At 39.9% G+C, this 26,285-nt stretch overlaps 3 protein-coding genes across 3 annotated transcripts; all 3 read left to right on the top strand.

The window, feature by feature from the left end:
- Positions 1-567: 567 nt before the first annotated feature.
- LOC137642790 (sericin 1-like) lies at positions 568-3,205 on the top strand. Its single transcript, XM_068375647.1, has 2 exons — positions 568-641; positions 1,255-3,205. The coding sequence occupies exons 1-2, from the start codon at positions 621-623 to the stop codon at positions 3,133-3,135; spliced, it is 1,902 nt and encodes a 633-aa protein (XP_068231748.1). The 5' UTR covers positions 568-620; the 3' UTR covers positions 3,136-3,205.
- A 7,121-nt stretch (positions 3,206-10,326) lies between these two features.
- Positions 10,327-12,965, top strand: LOC137642797 (sericin 1-like). Its single transcript, XM_068375661.1, has 2 exons — positions 10,327-10,366; positions 10,970-12,965. Exons 1-2 carry the CDS (start codon positions 10,346-10,348, stop codon positions 12,869-12,871), a joined length of 1,923 nt encoding a protein of 640 aa, XP_068231762.1. The 5' UTR covers positions 10,327-10,345; the 3' UTR covers positions 12,872-12,965.
- Positions 12,966-17,620: 4,655 nt separating this feature from the next.
- On the top strand, positions 17,621-20,443 carry LOC137642803 (sericin 1-like). The gene is made up of 2 exons (XM_068375673.1): positions 17,621-17,723; positions 18,430-20,443. Exons 1-2 carry the CDS (start codon positions 17,703-17,705, stop codon positions 20,332-20,334), a joined length of 1,926 nt encoding a protein of 641 aa, XP_068231774.1. The 5' UTR covers positions 17,621-17,702; the 3' UTR covers positions 20,335-20,443.
- Positions 20,444-26,285: the final 5,842 nt, after the last annotated feature.

Consider the following 26,285-nt stretch of genomic DNA (forward strand, 5'->3'; position numbering starts at 1 on the left):
AACATTAATTCTCCAGATACTCACTAATCCTTAGATAAAATATTAAATACAGATTTTGTAATACCACAACTTCAAAAGCAAATTCCCTATCTAAAACGAGAAAGAGCAAGTTTTCTACTTATTTCTTAACAAATAGGATCAATATAATAATACTAACTATATATAACAAACTCTCAATTAACCAATGGAAAAAACTGAAACAAATATAATTCATTCAAAGTGAAGATGGTCTTAAACGAGTCTCATAATCCAAATAAAAACAATATAAAAATCAATTTGAAAATTGTTCTAAAATCCTTCGTGAATTGAAATAACCAATTCCTTATCAAGATAAAAAAAAAAGATTCAAGTTCTCTCATGGAAATTTACAGTCTATCCCAGTCCTCAAATGCCCCAGGGCATCAGGTCGTGGGTAGGGTCCCTTGGAAGTAGAGCAGTTGGGCAGGTGACGATACCATCTCCCCCCACCCAACCCCTCATCGTCCAGTTCTTACACTGATTCCGTTTGAAGGACTCTCTTCTGTTGTGGGTATAAAAGGATCCGATCCTTTGCAACTTCACCTCACTCTTGGGCCATCAGCGTCGCTTGAAGGAACACCACCCTCCCAGCCATCCTCACAATGGCTTCCTGGATTAGCTTGGTAATGATAAACTCTCTCTCTCTCTCTCTCTCTCTCTCTCTCTCTCTCTCTCTCTCTCTCTCTCTCTCTCTCTCTCTCTCTCTCTCTCTCTGTCTCGTCATTATATTCTTTTCATTATATTCAATAAAACCAAAATATCATTTCATAAATTAAGTTAAACTTTGACAAAATCATCTCCCTCACTTGGATACAAAGACTGACAATAATTCTATATTTTAAAGATCACTTAAGGTTCTGAGATAACTTAAAACAATGTAATCATTGATCCTTGCAATTGATGTGTGAATTTATACACAAGAATTTAAATCATTATTCGACTGCAAAAGAATTAACAAAGTAGACTGAGTATAGTAATCGAGAAAATTACTTTATTGCTTTTCAATTACTGTTCTAGAGGGACACCTTAAAGTTATCCCATAATAGTAAGGTTATTCAATAATGAATAAATGTATCAAAACAATGAATTCTTTTCTAAATGACCTATATGATAATAACCCCAGAGAGATTTACACCATATAACTAATCTGAAATATTTATTTGTTTCATACCAAAATACTTTCCAATGTATAAGAGTGCAAAGCTCTATATAAATGCTGGCCTCCTTCTTTCACAGGCTGTGTTGTCTGCTCTGGCAGTTAGCACTCTAAGTTTACCCGGACCTGATGGCGCTTACAACATACCTCAAGTGGGCACAGGAAGGCGTTCCCAGTACTTTGTCCTTCACAGAGATGGTACTTACAAGTATGGTCATGACACTGGTGAAGGAGCCTTCGAGAGTGCCAAGTCCACTACAGTTGGTCAACAAAATGGAAGGTTTGGCTATGTTGACCCTGATGGCAATTCTGTCAATCTACAATACACAGCTGGTGAGGGTGGTTTTGTGCCCTCAGGGAGTCACCTCCCCCAACCACATCCTGACTTCCATAAGGCCCATGCTGCTGCAAGGGCTCGCCCACCTTTCTCTGATCCTCTGGCTAACAGAAATGCTGACGCTTCTTATGGTTTCCAGTTTGCAGAAGACGGACAGTCTCGATCAGAACAAAGCGATGCCAGTGGCAATGTCAGAGGATCTTATTCTTACACAGATGACGATGGAATCACAAGAACCTACTCTTACACTGCAGGTCGTGATACAGGCTTTGTTGTAGAAGGTAATGACCTTCCACTGTCACCTCCTACACCAGAATCTTCTGGATCTACGCCAGCAGCTACTCGACAATCTTCTTCAGCTAATAGATTCTCCTCTGGTAACAGAAGAACTGGATTCTCGGGATCTTCATCACCTACCTCCTCCTCAGTCATTAGTTATCAATCACCAGCTACTAGTTCCACAACATCCTCCTCAAGTGGAGCCTTTTCTCCTTCTCAAACCTCACCTAATAATGATGGATCTTATGCATTCTCCTTCAACGCTGGTGACCATTCCCGTTCTGAATCTGCTGATGCTAACCTTAATGTTGAAGGACAGTTTTCTTTCATTGCTGATGATGGAGTGACCAGGAGAGTTGATTATCAAGCTGGAGCTAACAGAGGCTTCGTTGCATCAGGAGATCATTTGCCAACACCTCCCTCTTCTAATACACCTCTTTCCTCTCAGTCATCTGGTGTATCATCTTACAGAGCTCCATCTGCTACCTCTTTCAGTTCTTCCACTACAAATCTCTCTGGCCGGCGACCTTCTGCTCCCCAAACATACTCTTCTGGCTCCTCTTCCTCCTCAATTGGATCTCGTTTTGAGGAAGCTAATACTCGAAGTGAATTGAGACCAGATGGAACTTATGCCTTTGAATATGACACATCCAGTCACTCCAGGAAAGAAGCAGGTGATAGGAATAACAATGTTGATGGAAACTTTGCCTTTGTTGCTGATGATGGTCAACGAAGACAGATCCAGTATCAAGCTGGTTCTGATACAGGATTTATTGCTGAAGGATCCCATATCCCTGTAGGTCCTATCGTCCCTGGAGCACCTTCAGGTCAGCCTACTGGTAGGATTACCCCAGTAAGCACAGTCCCATTCATTGACCCACTCGCCAATTCTAATGCAGATGCCTCCTATAACTTTGCCTTTGACTCAGAACAGTATTCAAGATCAGAGACTGCAGACGCTGATGGCAATGTACGTGGAACATACACTGTAGTCGACGATGATGGTACACGTCGTACTGTTCAATTCCGTGCAGGACAAGGAATTGGTTTTGAAGCCAATGAAGTTTCCTCATCAAAAGGTCCTGCTCCTTCTAGATCACCATCTCCTTCGCAGACTGCATCATTTTCTTCCTCACCATCATCTCAGTCGGGAGCATTCTCTTCGTCACAAACTTCCTTAGCTGGAACATACGCTTCACCATCCTCTCACAGTGCAACATCATCATCTTCTAAAGGATATTCTGCTCATTCTTCCCAAGGATCTGCTTCGCAGAATTTCAAACTTACTCAATATGAGGCTTCAAAGAACCCTAATAAATCTGGGTATGTCTTGACTTTCAATTAGGAAGAACTAAATACAAAACTTCAATTGGTAGTTTGAGTTTTTTTTTTATAAGAATCATTTTGGATGTTGTTATTCAAATTGCCATAGAATCTGTTCTATCTTTTGTATTATATTTTCTTTACTTCATAGTATCTGTGATACCACTATAAGTATAGTTATTGCAAATGAAATGATAAAAAAATATGCAGAATCATAAGAATCTTTTACTTTTACCTTGAAAAACTGCCTAATCAACTATATTCTCAGAGGGAACAACGAAACACGGCACAAAAGTCAACAATTAATTTATAAATTCCCTCCTTTTGGCTATTACATACATTGCAAGTCTCTTCATTTTTTTTTCGAAAACATACTGCTACCTTTCACATACTCTGCGACTCGAGCCTTCTCCCACATTTTACTATCCTTTGCATTAACTCGAGAATATCAAATCAAAATGGACTTTTTGTCCTTTCAATGTTCAAAATAACATTCACTCATCTATCTCCTTATTTCTATTTACTTTCACAACCTTAATTCTCCTCTTATTCCTTTCCATCTTTTCCTCAAGCAAACTCTGGTATACAAGTAATATTAAACGATTCAATTCTTTTTTCATAAGAATTTTATCTTTAAATTCCAATGTAAATATAAACATACATGGATCATTGCACTTCATTTACATCCATCGGATACATGGTAATACCACTACGCGCAAAACAAAGATGGGAGCATAGGCACCACAAAAATGTAGTTCAAAGCTGAAGATGAGAATCTTTGGGACTGCAGTTGATCCCGGCTACAGCTATCACGAAAGGAGGGCTAGTGACCTAAACACTACAACCTTGCAGATACCAGGAGACTGGAAGATTTTGAAACCACCAATGAAATTATCTGTACAGATTTATATGAATACACACATCAATATTGTCTATTCATTAGAAGTAGCATAGCCAAGTACAGGTTTCAGAACTACCAGAGGATAGAGGCTTCACCTATGAGAGAATGTTGGAACCACGAAACTTCAAGCTGTTTTGGGCAGGGATGCCGTTCCACAGGAATTGTCATCAGGGACCAACCTAGTCTTCATATCTACAAATTCAGAGGGGGCCAGTAAGCATTAGTCTAGGGTGTGTTGCACAAGCAAGACCAACTTTGAAAACTCTGCAATAGTGGAATTTTGAGCTATGTCAGAAAAACAAGAGAAAGGGCATGCCGAAATTACTTCATAGTAAAGAAAATGTTGGAACATCGTGACCACAATTTGTCATAAGGAAAGTCACAGCTCCAAAAGGAATTGAATTCGAGATCAATGCAATTCGAAAATATAAATCTATCAGGGACCGAGAAAGCTTCCAGATTTAGTCTGCTTTGAACAAGAGAACACTTTCCTCAAGAACCAAAATTAATCCCATTGCAAAGATGAATTCTAAAGCTGCGTTGACGAGGGGGAGGTCTTGTGATTGTTGTCATGGAATTCCATAAAGTATTATGAAATAATCTCTCAAGTATTTCAAATTTGATCTCAATGTTTTTCATTTAAAAGAATCTTAAAAATTTATTTTTGCAAATTTTACCCCCGCTAAGGAGATTATGCAATCAAGTCGGTTTATTTGTCTGTATTAGTGTCTGTGAACAGGATTACGTCAAATGTTCTTGATGGATTTTGACATAATCTTCACCACAGATAGATCTTTAGTCCTGGATGCCACTAAGAAAATTTAGAGATGATCCAGATCCGGATTGCCGATCTGGATTTGCATTTTACGCCATCTTAAAAATAACATCAAAATTACTTGACGGATTTTGATGGAATTTTTACCACAGATAAAGCTTAGGTTACGGAAGACCACATTAAATTTTGGATATGATCCGGTTTCGGATTCTACTTTATTCATTTATATATTTGCCACTGTGGCTATAAACTGGATTACATTAAAACTACTTGATGGAATTTGACGAAATTTTCCCGACAGATATATCTTAGGTCGTAGACAACCCCTTTCAATTTTGAAGATGATCGGGATACAGATTCCAGATTCAAATTTCCCTTTTTAACAATTTTAAAGATAACGTCAAAACTATTTGACGGATTTTGACAAAAGTTTCACCACAGGTAGTTATTAGGTCATGGACGATCCAATAAAATTTTGGAGATGAACCGGATCCAGATCTGGATTCTAAATTCGAATTTGCATTTTAAAGATAACGTCAAAACATAGAGAAATTTCGACGAAAGTCCCACAACAGATAGATCTTAAGCCATGGACGACTCCATATAACCTTTGGCGAAGGTCAGAAATCTCTGCTTGCTATTGTTGTTAATGTATTTTGGACTATTCAAATATTTTTGTAACTTAATATTTTCCACACTATATTAAAGTGTAATTCTATTAGTCAACTAATGCAGTCCTGATGAAGTCATGTAATAAAGTGATTCGAAACAAATGTCAACAACATATAATAGATATTGTTTATTCATTATGAATGTAATGTAACATGCCAAAGTGCTCTCTCTCTCTCTCTCTCTCTCTCTCTCTCTCTCTCTCTCTCTCTCTCTCTCTCTCTCTCTCTCTCTGTGGTTTTGATAACTGCCAGTCACATTTGATCTTATCTAAACACCAACGAAATTGTCTAAGTATATTAGATATTGTCTAGCCATTATACATCCTGCCTTTGTACAATAGGGTCTTGCCTATGCCCATCAGATCTTACCAAGGCAATAGATATCTTACCAAGGCATCAAAGATCTTTATTACACATCACAAAAACTTTTCTTGGCACAACATATCCTCTCAGTGATCGCAGACCTTGCCTATTGAACAGAAATCTTGCTGGAGAGTCTTGCATTTACACTAAAATATTTTACTTACACACCATATTTCTTGCCTAAACACCGCAGACCTTGTCTAAACGCTAAGGATCTTGCCTAAGAACCAGAAATATTGCCCAAGCACTATATACCTTCATTAGGCACTTCAAATATTGCCTAGACACAATAACCTCGCTTAGACCCAACAGAACTTTCAGAGGCATCATAGATTTTACCTAAACATCATACTCAAGTCTGGGCACTGAAGATCTAACTTGGGGACTACAATAAGCCAGAGGCAACTGTTATTTCCAGGAGATGCTTCAAACATGACTGAATCTTGCCAAGACAACTAAGTTTTACAACAAAAACAAGAGCAAAAACACACTAAAGAATAATTCATTATTCAATATTGGTATCGACTCCCTCTAAAATGACAAATATTTAATCTTGGCACTCCCAATCAACAGGATCCAATCAATCCATTGCTTCATTTCAGCGACATAATTCAAAGAACCTCGAAGGAGCTAAAACGATTTGCCTAATCCATGAATCTTAAAGGAAAAGGATTCCTCAAACCTAATCGCTATAGCCTGAAGGAAGAGGATTCCTCAAACCTAATCCCTAAAGCCTGAAGGTAGAGGATTCCTCAAACCTAATCCCTAAAGCCTGAAGGTAGAGGATTCCTCAAACCTAATCCCTGAAGCCTGAAGGAAGAGAATTCCTCAAACCTAATCCCTGAAGCCTGAAGGAAGAGAATTCCTCAAACCTAATCCCTGAAGCCTGAAGGAAGAGAATTCCTCAAACATAATCCCTGAAGCCTGAAGGAAGAGGATTCCTCAACCCTATTACCTAAAGCCTGAAGGAAGAGGATTCCTCAAACCTAATCCCTGAAACCTGAAGGAAGAGGATTCCTCAAACCTTATCCCTGAAGCCTGAAGGAAGAGAATTCCTCAAACATAATCCCTGAAGCCTGAAAGAAGAGTATTCCTCAAACCTAATACCTGAAGCCTGAAGGAAGAGGATTCCTCAAACCTAATACCTGAAGCCTGAAGGAAGAGGATTCCTCAAACCTAATACCTGAAGCCTGAAGGAAGAGGATTCCTCAAACCTAATACCTGAAGCCTGAAGGAAGAAGATTCCTCAAACCTAATACCTGAAGCCTGAAGGAAGAGGATTCCTCAAACCTAATCCCTGAAGCCTGAAGGAAGAGTATTCCTCAAACCTAATCCCTGAAGCCTGAAGGAAGAGAATTCCTCAAACATAATCCCTGAAGCCTGAAGGAAGAGGATTCCTCAAACCTAATACCTGAAGCCTGAAGGAAGAGGATTCTTCAAACCTAATCCCTAAAGCCTGAAGGAAGAGGATTCCTCATATCTAATCCCGGAAGCCTGAAGGAAGAGGATTCCTCAAACCTAATACCTGAAGCCTGAAGGAAGAGGATTCCTCAGACCTAAGCCCTAAAGCCTGAAGGAAGAGGATTCCTCAAACCTAATACCTGAAGCCTGAAGGAAGAGGATTCCTAAAACCTAAGCCCTGAAGCCTGAAGGAAGAGGACTCCTCAAACCTAATCCCTGAAGCCTGAAGGAAGAGAATTCCTCAAACATAATCCCTGAAGCCAGAAGGGAGAGAATTCCTCAAACATAATCCTTGAAGCCTGAAAGAAGAAGATTCCTCAACCCTAATACCTGAAGCCTGAAAGAAGAGCATTCCTCAAACCTAATCCCTGAAGCCTGAAGGAAGAGGATTCCTCAAACCTAATCCCTGAAGGAAGAGGATTCCTCAAACCTAATCCCTGAAGGAAGAGGATTCCTCAAACCTAATCCTCGAAAGAAGAGGATTCCTCAAACCTAATCCCTGAAGCCTAAAGGAAGAGGATTTCTCAAACCTAATACTTGAACCCTGAAGAAAGAGGGTTCCTCAAACCTAATCCCTGAAGCCTGAAGGAAGAGCATTACTCAAACCTAATCCCTGAAGCCTGAAGGAAGAGGATTCCTCAAACATAATCCCTGAAGCCTGAAGGAAGAGGATTCCTCAACCCTAATACCTGAAGCGTGAAGGAAGAGGATTCCTCAAACCTAATCCCTGAAGCCTGAAGGAAGAGGATTCCTCAAACCTAATCCCTGAAGCCTGAAGGAAAAGAATTCCTCAAACATAATCCCTGAAGCCTGAAGGAAGAGGATTCCTCAAACCTAATACCTGAAGCCTGAAGGAAGATGATTCCTCAAACCTAATCCCTGAAGCCTGAAAGAAGAGGATTCCTCAAACCTAATACCTGAACCTTGAGGAAAAATGGTTCCTCAAACCTAATCTCTGAAGCCTAAAGGAAGAGGATTCCTCAAGCCTGATCCTTGAAGCCTGAAGGAAGAGGATTCCTCAAACCTAATACATGAACCCTGAAGAAAGAGGGCTCCTCAAACCTAATCCCTGAAGCCTGAAGAAAGAGGATTCCTCAAACCAAATCCTTGAAGCCTGAAGGAAGAGGATTCCTCAAACCTATACCTGAACCCTTTAGAAAGAGGGTTCCTCAAACCTAATCCGTGAAACCTGAAGGAAGAGGATTCCTCAAACCTAATCCCTGAAGCCTGAAGGAAGAGGATTCCTCAAACCTAATCCCTGAAGGAAGAGGATTCCTCAAACCTAATCCCTGAAAGAAGAGGATTCCTCAAACCTAATCCCTGAAGCCTAAAGGAAGAGGATTTCTCAAACCTAATACTTGAACCCTGAAGAAAGAGGGTTCCTCAAACCTAATCCCTGAAGCCTGAAGGAAGAGCATTACTCAAACCTAATCCCTGAAGCCTGAAGGAAGAGGATTCCTCAAACCTAATTCTGAAGCCTGAAGAAAGAGGATTCCTCAAACCTAATCTCTAAAGCCTGAAGCAAGAGGATTCCTAAAACCTAATACCTGAAGCCTGAAAGAAGAGGATTCCCCAATCCTAATCCCTGAAGCCTGAAGGATGAGGATTCCTTAAACCTAGTTACTGAAGCCGGAAGGAAGAGGATTCCTCAATCCTAATCACTGAAGCCTGAAGGAAATGGATTCCTCAAACCTAAATCTTAAGCTTGAAGAAAGAGGATTCCTCAAACCTAATCCCTAAAGCCTGAAGGAGGATTCCTCAAACCTAATCCCTGAAGCCTGAAGGAAGAGTATTCCTCAAAACTAATCCCTGAAGCCTGAAGGAAGAGCATTACTCAAACTTAATCCCTGAAGCCTGAAGGAAGAGGATTCCTTAAAACTAATCCCTGAAGCCTGAAGGAAGAGCATTACTCAAACTTAATCCCTGAAGCCTGAAGGTAGAGGATTCCTTAAAACTAATCCCTGAAGCCTGAAGGAAGAGCATTACTCAAACTTAATCCCTGAAGCCTGAAGGAAGAGGATTCCTTAAAACTAATCCCTGAAGCCTGAAGGAAGAGCATTACTCAAACTTAATCCCTGAAGCCTGAAGGAAGAGGATTCCTTAAAACTAATCCCTGAAGCCTGAAGGAAGAGCATTACTCAAACTTAATCCCTGAAGCCTGAAGGAAGAGGATTCCTTAAAACTAATCCCTGAAGCCTGAAGGAAGAGCATTACTCAAACTTAATCCCTGAAGCCTGAAGGAAGAGGATTCCTTAAAACTAATCCCTGAAGCCTGAAGGAAGAGGATTCCTTAAAACTAATCCCTGAAGCCTGAAGGAAGAGCATTACTCAAACTTAATCCCTGAAGCCTGAAGGAAGAGGATTCCAAATTTTAACAGTACACGAAAGAAAGTCATTAAGATACTGGATTTAATGTTACTAGAAAGTCAATATGGGAACATTAATATTAATTCTTCAGATACTCACTAATCCTTCGATAAAATATTAAATACAGATTTTGTAATACCACAACTTCAAAAGCAAATTCCCTATCTAAAACGAGAAAGAGCAAGTTTTCTACTTATTTCTTAACAAATAGGATCAATATAATAATACTAACTATATATAACAAACTCTCAATTAACCAATGGAAAAAACTGAAACAAATATAATTCATTCAAAGTGAAGATGGTCTTAAACGAGTCTCATAATCCAAATAAAAACAATATAAAAATCAATTTGAAAATTGTTCTAAAATCCTTCGTGAATTGAAATAACCAATTCCTTATCAAGATAAAAAAAAAGATTCAAGTTCTCTCATGGAAATTTACAGTCTATCCCAGTCCTCAAATGCCCCAGGGCATCAGGTCGTGGGTAGGGTCCCTTGGAAGTAGAGCAGTTGGGCAGGTGACGATACCATCTCCCCCCACCCAACCCCTCATCGTCCAGTTCTTACACTGATTCCGTTTGAAGGACTCTCTTCTGTTGTGGGTATAAAAGGATCCGATCCTTTGCAACTTCACCTCACTCTTGGGCCATCAGCGTCGCTTGAAAGAACACCACCCTCCCAGCCATCCTCACAATGGCTTCCTGGATTAGCTTGGTAATGATAAACTCTCTCTCTCTCTCTCTCTCTCTCTCTCTCTCTCTCTCTCTCTCTCTCTCTCTCTCTCTCTCTCTCTCTCTCTCGTCATTATATTCTTTTCATTATATTCAATAAAACCAAAATATCATTTCATAAATTAAGTTAAACTTTGACAAAATCATCTCCCTCACTTGGATACAAAGACTGACAATAATTCTATATTTTAAAGATCACTTAAGGTTCTGAGATAACTTAAAACAATGTAATCATTGATCCTTGCAATTGATGTGTGAATTTATACACAAGAATTTAAATCATTATTCGACTGCAAAAGAATTAACAAAGTAGACTGAGTATAGTAATCGAGAAAATTACTTTATTGCTTTTCAATTACTGTTCTAGAGGGACACCTTAAAGTTATCCCATAATAGTAAGGTTATTCAATAATGAATAAATGTATCAAAACAATGAATTCTTTTCTGAATGACCTATATGATAATATCCCCAGAGAGATTTACACCATATAACTAATCTGAAATATTTATTTGTTTCATACCAAATTACTTTCCGATATATAAGAGTGCAAAGCTCTATATAAATGCTGGCCTTCTTCTTTCACAGGCTGTGTTGTCTGCTCTGGCAGTTAGCACTCTAAGTTTACCCGGACCTGATGGCGCTTACAACATACCTCAAGTGGGCACAGGAAGGCGTTCCCAGTACTTTGTCCTTCACAGAGATGGTACTTACAAGTATGGTCATGACACTGGTGAAGGAGCCTTCGAGAGTGCCAAGTCCACCACAGTTGGTCAACAAAATGGAAGGTTTGGCTATGTTGACCCTGATGGCAATTCTGTCAATCTACAATACACAGCTGGTGAGGGTGGTTTTGTGCCCTCAGGGAGTCACCTCCCCCAACCACATCCTGACTTCCATAAGGCCCATGCTGCTGCAAGGGCTCGCCCACCTTTCTTTGATCCTCTGGCTAACAGAAATGCTGACGCTTCTTATGGTTTCCAGTTTAATGAAGACGGACAGTCTCGGTCAGAACAAAGCGATGCCAGTGGTAATGTCAGAGGATCTTATTCTTACACAGATGACGATGGAATCACAAGAACCTACTCTTACACTGCAGGTCGTGGTACAGGCTTTGTTGTAGAAGGTAATGACCTTCCACTGTCACCTCCTACACCAGAATCTTCTGGATCTACACCAGCAGCTACTCGACAATCTTCTTCAGCTAATAGATTCTCCTCTGGTAACAGAAGAACTGGATTCTCGGGATCTTCATTACCCACGTCCTCCTCAGTCATTAGTTATCAATCACCAGCTACGGGTTCCACATCCTCCTCTTCTAACGCTGCTGTTACAGGCTCAAGTGGAGCCTTTTCTCCTTCCCAAACCTCACCTAATAATGATGGATCTTATGCATTCTCCTTCAACGCTGGTGACCATTCCCGTTCCGAATCTGCTGATGCTAACCTTAATGTTGAAGGACAGTTTTCTTTCATTGCTGATGATGGAGTGACCAGGAGAGTTGATTATCAAGCTGGAGCGAACAGAGGCTTCGTTGCATCAGGAGATCATTTGCCAACACCTCCCTCTTCTAATACACCTCTTTCCTCTCAGTCATCTGGTGTATCATCTTACAGAGCTCCATCTGCTACCTCTTTCAGTTCTTCCACTACAAATCTCTCTGGCCGGCGACCTTCTGCTCCCCAAACATACTCTTCTGGCTCCTCTTCCTCCTCAATTGGATCTCGTTTTGAAGAAGCTAATACTCGCAGTGAATTGAGACCAGATGGAACTTATGCTTTTGAATATGACACATCCAGTCACTCCAGGAAAGAAGCAGGTGATAGGAATAACAATGTTGATGGAAACTTTGCCTTTGTTGCTGATGATGGTCAACGAAGACAGATCCAGTATCAAGCTGGTTCTGATACAGGATTTATTGCTGAAGGATCCCATATCCCTGTAGGTCCCATCGTCCCTGGAGCACCTTCAGGTCAGCCTACTGGTAGGATTACCCCAGTAAGCACAGTCCCATTCATTGACCCACTCGCTAATTCTAATGCAGATGCCTCCTATGACTTTGCCTTTGACTCAGAACAGTATTCAAGATCAGAGACTGCAGACGCTGATGGCAATGTACGTGGAACATACACTGTAGTCGACGATGATGGTACACGTCGTACTGTTCAATTCCGTGCAGGACAAGGAATTGGTTTTGAAGCCAATGAAGTTTCCTCATCAAAAGGTCCTGCTCCTTCTAGATCACCATCTCCATTGCAGACTGCATCATTTTCTTCTTCACCATCATCTCAGTCAGGAGCATTCTCTTCGTCACAGACTTCCTCTGCTGGAACATATTCTTCACCATCCTCTCACAGTGCAACATCCTCATCTTCTAAAGGATATTCCACTCATTCTTCCCAAGGATCTGCCTCCCAAAACTTCAAACTCACTCAGTATGATGCTTCAAAGAACCCTAATAAATTTGGATATGTCCTGACTTTCAATTAGGAAGAACCAAAAACAAGTTCGTTCAAATAGTAGTTTGAGTTGTTGTTTTTTCTTGTAAGATTCATTTTGTATCATGACATTCTATACATGACTGAACAGATCAAATTCAACTACAAATTGCCATACAATTTGTACTATCTGTTGTAATATATTTTCTTTCCTTCGTAGTATCTGTGATATCTCTATAAGTATACTTATTGCAAATGAAATAATAAAAAATATGCAGAATCATATGAATCTTTAACTTTTTACCTTGGAAAATCCACCTAATTGACTAACTTTTCAGAAGAAATAATGGAACAAGACACACAACTCCAAATTAATTCATACATCCCCCCCCCCCTCCCCATTGGGCCATTACAGACATTGCAAGTCTCTTCCAATTTTTTTTAAAAACATTCTACTACCTTTCACATACTCTGCGACTCGAGCCTTCTCTCTCATTTTACCTTTGCCTACATTAACTCAAGAATATTGAATCAAACTGGAATTTTTGTCCTTTCAATGTTCAAAATAACATTCACTCATCTATCTCCTTATTTCTATTTACTTCCACAACCTTAATTCTCCTCTTATTCTTCTTCATCTTTTCATTAAGCGAACACTGGTATAAAAGTAATATTAAATTATTCAATTCTTTTTATTTCATAAGAATTTTATCTTTTAATTCAAATACAAATATAAACATACATGGATCATTGCACTTCATTTGCATCCATTGGCAACTACAAGATCCACTGGCACATGGCAATACCACCACACACAAAACACAGATGGGAGCATAGGCACCACAACCATGTAGTTCAGAGCTGAAGCTGAGAACCTTTGGGACTGCAGTTGATCCCGGCTACAGCTATCACGAAAGGAGGGCCAGTGACCTAAACACTACAATCTTGCAGATACCAGGAAACTGAAAAATTTCGAGACAACCACCAATGAAATTCATATAAATACACACATCAATATTGTCTATTCCTTATGAATGCTAAGTAACATATCCAAGTACAGGTTTTAGAACTACCAGGGCATTGATATCCTGGATGGAAGTCCAGATGCTTCTCCTGTGAGAGAATGCTAGAGCCACGAGACTTCAAGCAGTTTTCAGCAGGGATGCCGGTCCACGTGAACTAGAATCAGGGACCAATGTAGTCTTCAAATCTATAAATACTGAGAAGCAAGTTAGCCTCACAGTCTAAGTTGCGTTGCACAAGTGAGACCAGCTTTGAAAACTGCATTAGTGGAATTTTAAACTTTATTGGAAAAACAAGAGAAAGAGCATTGTAAAGAAAATGTTGGAACATTGAGACCACAATTTGTCATAAGGAAAGGTGCTGCTCCAAAAAGGAATTTAATAAGAGCTCAATGTAGTTCACATATCTATATATATGAGTGAGCGAGAAATCCTCACGATTTAGAGAGGGTACTTCATGAGAGATTGTAAAGATTGTGAAATAGCACTATGAATTCATGAGGAGGAGAGGGACTGTGGATGCCATCTTTATAGTAAGGCAGGGACAGGAAAAGAGACTAAAGGGAAACCAGAAGGTCTTCTGTTTTTGTAGATTTACAGAGGGCTTATGATAGAATACCATGAGAAGTGTTGTTTTGGTGCTTGAGGTAGAGGAAAGTCCCAAAGAAGGTGGTTAGAATGGAAGAGATGATATACAAAACAACAAGGACATTAGTAATAACAGCTGTTGGAGAAACAGAAACCTTTGAAGTTAGTGTTGGATTACACCAGGGGTCAACATTAAGCCCGTTTTTATTTGTGTTGGTCTCGGATGTGTTAAGTAAAGGGATCAGAGAGGAAAAGTTATGGAAGTTGCTATATACAGATGATTTGGTTATTACTGCTGAAAATTAATAAGAATTACAGAGAAGGTTGGTAGAATGGCAAGAAATTTTGGAAAGGGGTGACGTGAGGGTAAATGTGGATAAAACTGAAGCTATGGTGAGCACCAAGGAAGGTAGGGACAGGATAGCCATACATGAAAGTAGCGTAGCAGTTATAAAACTTGGGGTCTTCTATAAATCAGGAGGGAGGATGTTAGGGCAAAGTTGAGAATAGGAGAAAAGCAGCATGGAGAAATTGGAGGAGGTAGCAGGACTGGTATGTAATAAGAAAATGCAAATGAAGGTAGAAGTCAACATCTACAGCACAGTAATAACATCAGTGTTAATGATTGGATCAGAAACTTGGGCTTTATGACGAAAAGAGGAAGCAAAGATTGACAAAAGAGATGAGAATGCTGAGGTGGATACCACAGCTTGAAAGGTTGGAAAATGATGAACTAGGAATGACAGGTGTAGTAAAGATTACAGAGATGATTAGAATGTCATGACTGAGATGGTGTAGGCACCTGTTGAGGGTGGATGGTCGGGAGGGAGTGAGGAGGACGTGGGGGGAAACTGTTAGGGAGAGAAGATCAAGAGGGAGGCAGAGAAGTACATGGCGTGATTAGGTGAATGATAATATGGAGAGAAGAGGTTTGGTAGAAGAGGCTGCCTTTGATAGAAGGCATTGGAGAGGGCGCCGCAGGCACCCGACCCCTTAATGTAGGAATAACGTTGGGGAAGAAGAAGAGAAAGCCTCAGAATTTAGCCTGCTTTGAACTAGAGAAGACTTTCCTCAAGAACCGACATCAATCCTGTTGCAAAACTGAATTTTAACATTCTTCAACCAGGACGAAGGCTCATAAGTATTGCCATGGAATTCTATGATCGTATGAAAAATTGAGTATTTTAAAATTATCTTAAGATTTTTCATTTCAATGAATTTAAAACATTTAATTCATCAATTTTTAATGTAATTTAGGCTATCCAAACATTTACATAACTTGAAATTTTCAAGAGTATATTAAACCGTAATTCTATCAGTCAACCAATGGAGTCCTGATGAAGAGCCATGTCAAAAAGTGATTCGAAACAAGTCTCATCACCAAATAATAAATAGAAAAACATAAATGCAGTTCTCCTGTTATCTTGAAAACTAACTTGGGCTCAGTTTCTCAGGAGAGATACTGTCTCTGATTTTTGAGGACACTAAGATATTGTCTATTCCTTAAAAAGTAAAGTAGCATGCAATGCCAGTGCTCTCTCTCTCTCTCTCTCTCTCTCTCTCTCTCTCTCTCTCTCTCTCTCTCTCTCTCTCTCTCTCTCAACTTCAAGGAGATTGGATGGACAGGTCTTGATAACTCGGTCGCATTTGATTTTACCTAAACACTGCCGAAATTACCTAAGCATATTAGATATTGTCTAGCCATTATATAATATGCCTGTGTACGTTAGGTCTTGCCTAAGTCCTAAACTCTCTTGCTTGAGGGTACACTCGAGCACACTATTTTATATTGTTTCTCTTCCTCTTGTTTTGTTAAAGTTTTTATAGTTTATACAGGAGATATTTAATTTAATGTTGTTCCTCTTAAAATATTTGTTTTTCTTCTTTCCTTTCCTAACTAGGCTACTTTCCAGGTGGGACCCGTGGGCTTATAGCATCCTGCTTTTCCAACTAGGGTTGTACCTTAGCAAGTAATAATAAGACTAATAATAATAATAATCATATCTTACCTAAGCACAATATATCTTTCCTAAGTATCAAATATCTTATCAAGGCACCAAAGATCTATACTACACATCACAAAAAAATTGCCTACGCACAACATATCTTGTCAAAGATCACAGACCTTGCCTATTCAAAAGAGATCTTGCTGGGGAGTCTTGCACTTACTCTAAAATATGTTGTATACACACCTTATCTCTTGCCTCAGCATCAATTATCTTGCTCAAGCACAGCATCTCCTCATAAGGCACCACAGATCTTTCCTAGGCACCATAGAATGTACATAGGTACCATAATCATGCCTGAACACAGTAGATCTTACCTAGGAACTTTAAAAAACGCAAAAAGCCTCAGTGATTTTCAAGAGATGCTTTAAACACGATTGGGTCTCGGCAAGACAACTAAGCTGTACAAATAATATTAGCAAAAACGCACGAAAGACTTATCCATTCACAATTAGAAATCGATTCCACCAACACGATCTATCTCATAAATCTCAGCAATTCTAAGTCAAAGATCAAAGGACTTCCAACGATTTACTAAATCTAATCAATGAAGCCTGAAGGAAGAAGGTTCCAAAGTTCAACAGTAGATGGAAAGAAACATTCACTAAACACAGTAATTAAGATACTGTATTTCTCGTTATTAGAAAGCCAATATGGGAAGAATAGCATTGACTCTTCATCATATCCTAAGATTCACTAATCTTTTCTTATGATATTTATTCACTAATTTACATTGCAACATTTCAATGGCAAATTCCTGTCCTCAAACGACCAAGAAAATATTTTCATCTGGTTTCCTTAACATGACTTAAAAATACGACCAGTTCAATAACACTAAACTATATATAAGAAGCCTTCCTGTAACCAAATAAAAAACAAACGAATAGAATTTACTTAAAATAAATATGGTTTTAAAAAGCATTCTTAAAGTCCACCATGAATCGAAATCAAGATAATAAAAAAAAAAATGAAGTCAGTTTGTCATGGAAATTTACAATCACTTCCAGTTCACGAGTGCATCAGGTGGTGGGTAGGGACCTGCCTTGGATGAAGAGCAGATGGGCAGATGGCTATGCCTTATAACAACCCCCCCCCCCCCCACCCCCACCCCCCCACAAGCCCCTCCCCATCCAGTTCTTGCACTGATTCCGTTTGAGGGACACTCTTGTCTCGTGAGTATAAAAGGACCCGATCCTTTGCAACTTCAGCTCACTCTTGGGCCATCAGCATTGCCCGAAGGAACACCGCCCTCCCAGCCATCCTCACAATGGCTTCCTGGATTAGCTTGGTAATGATAACACTTGGATCTCTCTCTCTCTCTCTCTCTCTCTCTCTCTCTCTCTCTCTCTCTCTCTCTCTCTCTCTCTCTCTCTCTCTCATCTTATGATAACCATCATTATATTCTTATATTCCGAAAAACTACAAAAAGAGATAAGGTTAGAAATCAAGTTAAACTTTGACAATATCATCTCCATCACTTGAATACAAAGACTTACAACAATTCTATAACTTAACGTTCTGGGTTAACTGGAAACTATGTATGCATTTCTTATTGCTCCCTTTGTCTGTGATTATTCATGTAAAGTGATTTCCTTCATTAATCAGCTGCTGAAGAATGAAAGGCGTAGAGTGAGTGTAGTAATAGGGTAGATTATTTTATTACTTTTAGCTTACTGATTTAGGGGACCCCTTAAAGATACCAATAACATTAAGATTATTTTTCAATGGAATATTTAATAATGACTGACCTATAAGATGATGCCACTAATGGCACTAAGACTTTTACGCCATGTACAGTATATAACCTAAGATAATCATTTGTTACATAATGTGGATATTCAATAATTATTGATCTATATGATAATAGCACTAATGGCAGTAAGTGTTTTCCACCGTATAAATTATCTGAAGCATTCATTTGTTTCATACCAAATTACTTTCCCGTGTTTAAGAATGCAAAGCTCTATATAAATGCTGTCTTTCTTCTTTCACAGGTTGTGTTGTCTGCTCTGGCAGTTAGCACTCTAAGTTTGCCCGGACCTGATGGCGCTTACAACATACCTCAAGTGGGCACAGGAAGGCGTTCCCAGTACTTTGTCCTTCACAGAGATGGTACTTACAAGTATGGTCATGACACTGGTGAAGGAGCCTTCGAGAGTGCCAAGTCCACCACAGTTGGTCAACAAAATGGAAGGTTTGGCTATGTTGACCCTGATGGCAATTCTGTCAATCTACAATACACAGCTGGTGAGGGTGGTTTTGTGCCATCAGGGAGTCACCTCCCCCAACCACATCCTGACTTCCATAAGGCCCATGCTGCTGCAAGGGCTCGCCCACCTTTCTCTGATCCTCTGGCTAACAGAAATGCTGACGCTTCTTATGGTTTCCAGTTTGCTGAAGACGGACAGTCTCGGTCAGAACAAAGCGATGCCAGTGGCAATGTCAGAGGATCTTATTCTTACACAGATGACGATGGAATCACAAGAACCTACTCTTACACTGCAGGTCGTGGTACAGGCTTTGTTGTAGAAGGTAATGACCTTCCACTGTCACCTCCTACACCAGAATCTTCTGGATCTACACCAGCAGCTACTCGACAATCTTCTTCAGCTAATAGATTTTCCTCTGGTAACAGAAGAACTGGATTCTCGGGATCTTCATCACCAACCTCCTCCTCAGTCATTGGTTATCAATCACCAGCTACGGGTTCCACATCATCATCCTCTTCTAGTGCTGCTGTTACAGGCTCAAGTGGAGCCTTTTCTCCTTCCCAAACCTCATCTAATAATGATGGATCTTATGCATTCTCCTTCAACGCTGGTGACCATTCCCGTTCCGAATCTGCTGATGCTAACCTTAATGTTGAAGGACAGTTTTCTTTCATTGCTGATGATGGAGTGACCAGGAGAGTTGATTATCAAGCTGGAGCGAACAGAGGCTTCGTTGCATCAGGAGATCATTTGCCAACACCTCCCTCTTCTAATACCCCTCTTTCCTCTCAGTCATCTGGTGTATCATCTTACAGAGCTCCATCTGCTACCCCTTTCAGTTCTTCCACTACAAATCTCTCTGGTCGGCGACCTTCTGCTCCCCAAACATATTCTTCTGGCTCCTCTTCCTCCTCAATTGGATCTCGTTTTGAGGAAGCTAATACTCGCGGTGAATTGAGACCAGATGGAACTTATGCTTTTGAATATGACACATCCAGTCACTCCAGGAAAGAAGCAGGTGATAGGAATAACAATGTTGATGGAAACTTTGCCTTTGTTGCTGATGATGGTCAACGAAGAGAGATCCAATATCAAGCTGGTTCTGATACGGGATTTATTGCTGAAGGATCCCATATACCTGTAGGTCCTATCGTCCCTGGAGCACCTTCAGGTCAGCCTACTGGTAGGATTACTCCAGTAAGCACAGTCCCATTCATTGACCCACTCGCTAATTCTAATGCAGATGCCTCCTATAACTTTGCCTTTGACTCTGAACACTATTCAAGATCAGAGACTGCAGACGCTGATGGCAATGTACGTGGAACATACACTGTAGTCGACGATGATGGTACACGTCGTACTGTTCAATTCCGTGCAGGACAAGGAATTGGTTTTGAAGCCAATGAAGTTTCCTCATCAAAAGGTCCTGCTCCTTCTAGATCACCATCTCCTTCGCAGGCTGCATCATTTTCTTCCTCACCATCCTCTCAGTCGGGAGCATTCTCTTCGTCACAAACTTCCTCAGCTGGAACATATGCTTCACCATCCTCTCACAGTGCAACATCATCATCTTCTAAAGGATATTCCACTCATTCTTCCCAAGGATCTGCCTCTCAAAACTTCAAACTCACTCAGTATGATGCTTCAAAGAACCCTAATAAATTTGGGTATGTCCTGACTTTCAATTAGGAAGAACTAAATACAAGACTTCAATTGGTAGTTTGAGTTTTTTTTTTATAAGAATCATTTTGGATGTTGTTATTCAAATTGCCATAGAATCTGTTCTATCTTTTGTATTATATTTTCTTTACTTCATAGTATCTGTGATACCACTATAAGTATAGTTATTGCAAATGAAATAATAAAAAAATATGCAGAATCATAAGAATCTTTTACTTTTACCTTGAAAAAACTGCCTAATCAACTATATTCTCAGAGGGAACAACGAAACACGGCACAAAAGTCAACAATTAATTTATAAATTCCCTCCTTTTGGCTATTACATACATTGCAAGTCTCTTCATTTTTTTATCGAAAACATACTGCTACCTTTCACATACTCTGCGACTCGAGCCTTCTCCCACATTTTACTATCCTTTGCATTAACTCGAGAATGTCAAATCAAAATGGACTTTTTGTCCTTTCAATGTTCAAAATAACATTCAATCATCTATCTCCTTATTTATATTTACTTTCACAACCTTAATTCTCCTCTTATTCCTTTCCATCTTTTCCTCAAGCAAACTCTGGTATACAAGTAATATTAAACGATTCAATTCTTTTTTTCATAAGAATTTTACCTTTAAATTCAAATGTAAATATAAACATACATGGATCATTGCACTTCATTTACATCCATCGGATACATGGTGATACCACTACACGCAAAACAAAGATGGGAGCATAGGCACCACAAAAATGTAGTTCAAAGCTGAAGATGAGAATCTTTGGGACTGCAGTTGATCCCGGCTACAGCTATCACGAAAGGAGGGCTAGTGACCTAAACACTACAACCTTGCAGATACCAGGAGACTGGAAGATTTTGAAACCACCAATGAAATTATCTGTACAGATTTATATGAATACACACATCAATATTGTCTATTCATTAGAAGTAGCATAGCCAAGTACAGGTTTCAGAACTACCAGAGGATAGAGGCTTCACCTATGAGAGAATGCTGGAACCACGAAACTTCAAGCTGTTTTGGGCAGGGATGCCGTTCCACAGGAATTGTCATCAGGGACCAACCTAGTCTTCATATCTACAAATTCAGAGGGGGCCAGTAAGCATTAGTCTAGGGTGTGTTGCACAAGCAAGACCAACTTTGAAAACTCTGCAATAGTGGAATTTTGAGCTATGTCAGAAAAACAAGAGAAAGGGCATGCCGAAATTACTTCATAGTAAAGAAAATGTTGGAACATCGTGACCACAATTTGTCATAAGGAAAGTCACAGCTCCAAAAGGAATTGAATTCGAGATCAATGCAATTCGAAAATATAAATCTATCAGGGACCGAGAAAGCTTCCAGATTTAGTCTCCTTTGAACAAGAGAACACTTTCCTCAAGAACCAAAATTAATCCCATTGCAAAGATGAATTCTAAAGCTGCGTTGACGAGGGGGAGGTCTTGTGATTGTTGTCATGGAATTCCATAAAGTATTATGAAATAATCTCTCAAGTATTTCAAATTTGATCTCAATGTTTTTCATTTAAAAGAATCTTAAAAATTTATTTTTGCAAATTTTACCCCCGCTAAGGAGATTATGCAATCAAGTCGGTTTATTTGTCTGTATTAGTGTCTGTGAACAGGATTACGTCAAATGTTCTTGATGGATTTTGACAAATCTTCACCACAGATAGATCTTTAGTCCTGGATGCCCCTAAGAAAATTTAGAGATGATCCAGATCCGGATTGCCGATCTGGATTTGCATTTTACGTCCATCTTAAAAATAACATCAAAATTACTTGACGGATTTTGATGGAATTTTCACCACAGATAAAGCTTAGGTTACGGAAGACCACATTAAATTTTGGATATGATCCGGTTTCGGATTCTACTTTATTCATTTATATATTTGCCACTGTGGCTATAAACTGGATTACATTAAAACTACTTGATGGAATTTGACGAAATTTTCCCGACAGATATATCTTAGGTCGTAGACAACCCCTTTCAATTTTGAAGATGATCGGGATACAGATTCCAGATTCAAATTTCCCTTTTTAACAATTTTAAAGATAACGTCAAAACTATTAGACAGATTTTGACAAAATTGTCGCCACATATAGTTATTAGGTCATGGACGATCCAATAAAATTTTGGAGATGAACCGGATCCAGATCTGGATTCTAAATTCGGATTTGCATTTTAAAGATAACGTCAAAACATAGACAAATTTCGACGAAAGTCCCACAACAGATAGATCTTAAGCCATGGACGACTCCATATAACCTTTGGCGAAGGTCAGAAATCTCTGCTTGCTATTGTTGTTAATGTATTTTGGACTATTCAAATATTTTTGTAACTTAATATTTTCCACACTATATTAAAGTGTAATTCTATTAGTCAACTAATGCAGTCCTGATGAAGTCATGTAATAAAGTGATTCGAAACAAATGTCAACAACATATAATAGATATTGTTTATTCATTATGAATGTAATGTAACATGCCAAAGTGCTCTCTCTCTCTCTCTCTCTCTCTCTCTCTCTCTCTCTCTCTCTCTCTCTCTCTCTCTCTCTCTCTCTCTCTGGTTTTGATAACTGCCAGTCACATTTGATCTTATCTAAACACCAACGAAATTGTCTAAGTATATTAGATATTGTCTAGCCATTATACATCCTGCCTTTGTACAATAGGGTCTTGCCTATGCCCATCAGATCTTACCAAGGCAATAGATATCTTACCAAGGCATCAAAGATCTTTATTACACATCACAAAAACTTTTCTTGGCACAACATATCCTCTCAATGATCGCAGACCTTGCCTATTAAACAGAAATCTTGCTGGAGAGTCTTGCATTTACACTAAAATATTTTACTTACACACCATATTTCTTGCCTAAACACCGCAGACCTTGTCTAAACACTAAGGATCTTGCCTAAGAACCAGAAATATTGCCAAGCACTATATACCTTCATTAGGCACTTCAAATATTGCCTAGACACAATAACCTCGCTTAGACCCAACAGAACTTTCAGAGGCATCATAGATTTTACCTAAACATCATACTCAAGTCTGGGCACTGAAGATCTAACTTGGGGACTACAATAAGCCAGAGGCAACTGTTATTTCCAGGAGATGCTTCAAACATGACTGAATCTTGCCAAGACAACTAAGTTTTACAACAAAAACAAGAGCAAAAACACACTGAAGAATAATTCATTATTCAATATTGGTATCGACTCCCTCTAAAATGACAAATATTTAATCTTGGCACTCCCAATCAACAGGATCCAATCAATCCATTGCTTCATTTCAGCGACATAATTCAAAGAACCTCGAAGGAGCTACAACGATTTGCCTAATCCATGAATCTTAAAGGAAAAGGATTCCTCAAACCTAATCGCTATAGCCTGAAGGAAGAGGATTCCTCAAACCTAATCCCTAAAGCCTGAAGGTAGAGGATTCCTCAAACCTAATCCCTGAAGCCTGAAGGAAGAGATTCCTCAAACATAATCCCTGAAGCCTGAAGGAAGAGAATTCCTCAAACCTAATCCCTGAAGCCTGAAGGAAGAGAATTCCTCAAACCTAATCCCTGAAGCCTGAAGGAAGAGGATTCCTCAAACCTAATCCCTGAAGCCTGAAGGAAGAGGATTCCTCAAACCTAATACCTGAAGCCTGAAGGAAGAGGATTCCTCAAACCTAATACCTGAAGCCTGAAGGAAGAGGATTCCTCAAACCTAATCCCTGAAGCCTGAAGGAAGAGGATTCCTCAAACCTAATACCTGAAGCCTGAAGGAAGAGGATTCCTCAAACCTAATACCTGAAGCCTGAAGGAAGAGGATTCCTCAAACCTAATACCTGAAGCCTGAAGGAAGAGGATTCCTCAAACCTAATACCTGAAGCCTGAAGGAAGAGGATTCCTCAAACCTAATCCTGAAGCCTGAAGGAAGAGATTCCTCAAACCTAATCCCTGAAGCCTGAAGGAAGAGGATTCCTCAAACCTAATCCTGAAGCCTGAAGGAAGAGTATTCCTCAAACCTAATCCCTGAAGCCTGAAGGAAGAGAATTCCTCAAACATAATCCCTGAAGCCTGAAGGAAGAGGATTCCTCAAACCTAATACCTGAAGCCTGAAGGAAGAGGATTCCTTCAAACCTAATCCCTAAAGCCTGAAGGAAGAGGATTCCTCAAACTAATCCCTGAAGCCTGAAGGAAGAGGATTCCTCAAACCTAATACCTGAAGCCTGAAGGAAGAGGATTCCTCAAACCTAATCCCTAAGCCTGAAGGAAGAGGATTCCTCAAACCTAATACCTGAAGCCTGAAGGAAGAGGATTCCTCAAACCTAATCCCTGAAGCCTGAAGGAAGAGGATTCCTCAAACCTAATCCCTGAAGCCTGAAGGAAGAGGATTCCTCAAACCTAATCCCTGAAGCCTGAAGGAAGAGGATTCCTCAAACCTAATCCTGAAGCCTGAAGGAAGAGATTCCTCAAACCTAATACCTGAAGCCTGAAGGAAGAGGATTCCTCAAACCTAATCCCTGAAGCCTGAAGGAAGAGGATTCCTCAAACCTAATCCTGAAGCCTGAAGGAAGAGGATTCCTCAAACCTAATACCTGAAGCCTGAAGGAAGAGGATTCCTCAAACCTAATCCTGAAGCCTGAAGGAAGAGGATTCCTCAAACCTAATCCCTGAAGCCTGAAGGAAGAGGATTCCTAAACCTAATACCCTGAAGCCTGAAGGAAGAGGATTCCTCAAACCTAATCCCTGAAGCCTGAAGGAAGAGATTCCTCAAACCTAATCCCTGAAGCCTGAAGGAAGAGGATTCCTCAAACATAATCCCTGAAGCCTGAAGGAAGAGGATTCCTCAACCCTAATACCTGAAGCCTGAAGGAAGAGGATTCCTCAAACCTAATCCCTGAAGCCTGAAGGAAGAGGATTCCTCAAACCTAATCCTGAAGCCTGAAGAGAATTCCTCAAACATAATCCCTGAAGCCTGAAGGAAGAGGATTCCTCAAACCTAATACCTGAAGCCTGAAGGAAGAGGATTCCTCAAACCTAATCCCTGAAGCCTGAAGAAGAGGATTCCTCAAACCTAATCCCTGAAGCCTGAAGGAAGAGGATTCCTCAAACCTAATCCTGAAGCCTGAAGGAAGAGGATTCCTCAAACCTAATCCTGAAGCCTGAAGGAAGAGGATTCCTCAAACCTAATACCTGAAGCCTGAAGGAAGAGGATTCCTCAAACCTAATCCCTGAAGCCTGAAGGAAGAGGATTCCTCAAACCTAATCCCTGAAGCCTGAAGGAAGAGGATTCCTCAAACATAATCCCTGAAGCCTGAAGAAGAGGATTCCTCAAACCTAATCCTGAAGCCTGAAGGAAGAGGATTCCTCAAACCTAATCCCTGAAGCCTGAAGGAAGAGGATTCCTCAAACCTAATCCTGAACCTGAAGAAAGGATTCCTCAAACCTAATCCCTGAAGCCTAAGAAGAGGATTCCTCAAACCTAATCCCTGAAGCCTGAAGGAAGAGGATTCCAAACCTAATACTGAACCCTGAAGAAAGAGGGTTCCTCAAACCTAATCCCTGAAGCCTGAAGAAGAGGATTCCTCAAACCTAATCCTGAAGCCTGAAGGAAGAGGATTCCTCAAACCTAATTCCTGAAGCCTGAAGAAAGAGGATTCCTCAAACCTAATCCTGAAACCTGAAGGAAGAGGATTCCTCAAACCTAATCCTGAAGCCTGAAGAAGAGGATTCCTCAAACCTAATCCCTGAAGCCTGAAGAGGATTCCTCAAACCTAATCCCTGAAGAAGAGGATTCCTCAAACCTAATCCCTGAAGCCTGAAGGAAGAGGATTCTCAAACCTAATCTTGAAGCCTGAAGAAAGAGGATTCCTCAAACCTAATCCCTGAAGCCTGAAGGAAGAGATTCCTCAAACCTAATCCCTGAAGCCTGAAGGAAGAGGATTCCTCAAAACCTAA

This window comes from Palaemon carinicauda, chromosome 1 (genome assembly GCF_036898095.1).
Source record: "Palaemon carinicauda isolate YSFRI2023 chromosome 1, ASM3689809v2, whole genome shotgun sequence".
Taxonomy (NCBI): domain Eukaryota; kingdom Metazoa; phylum Arthropoda; class Malacostraca; order Decapoda; family Palaemonidae; genus Palaemon; species Palaemon carinicauda.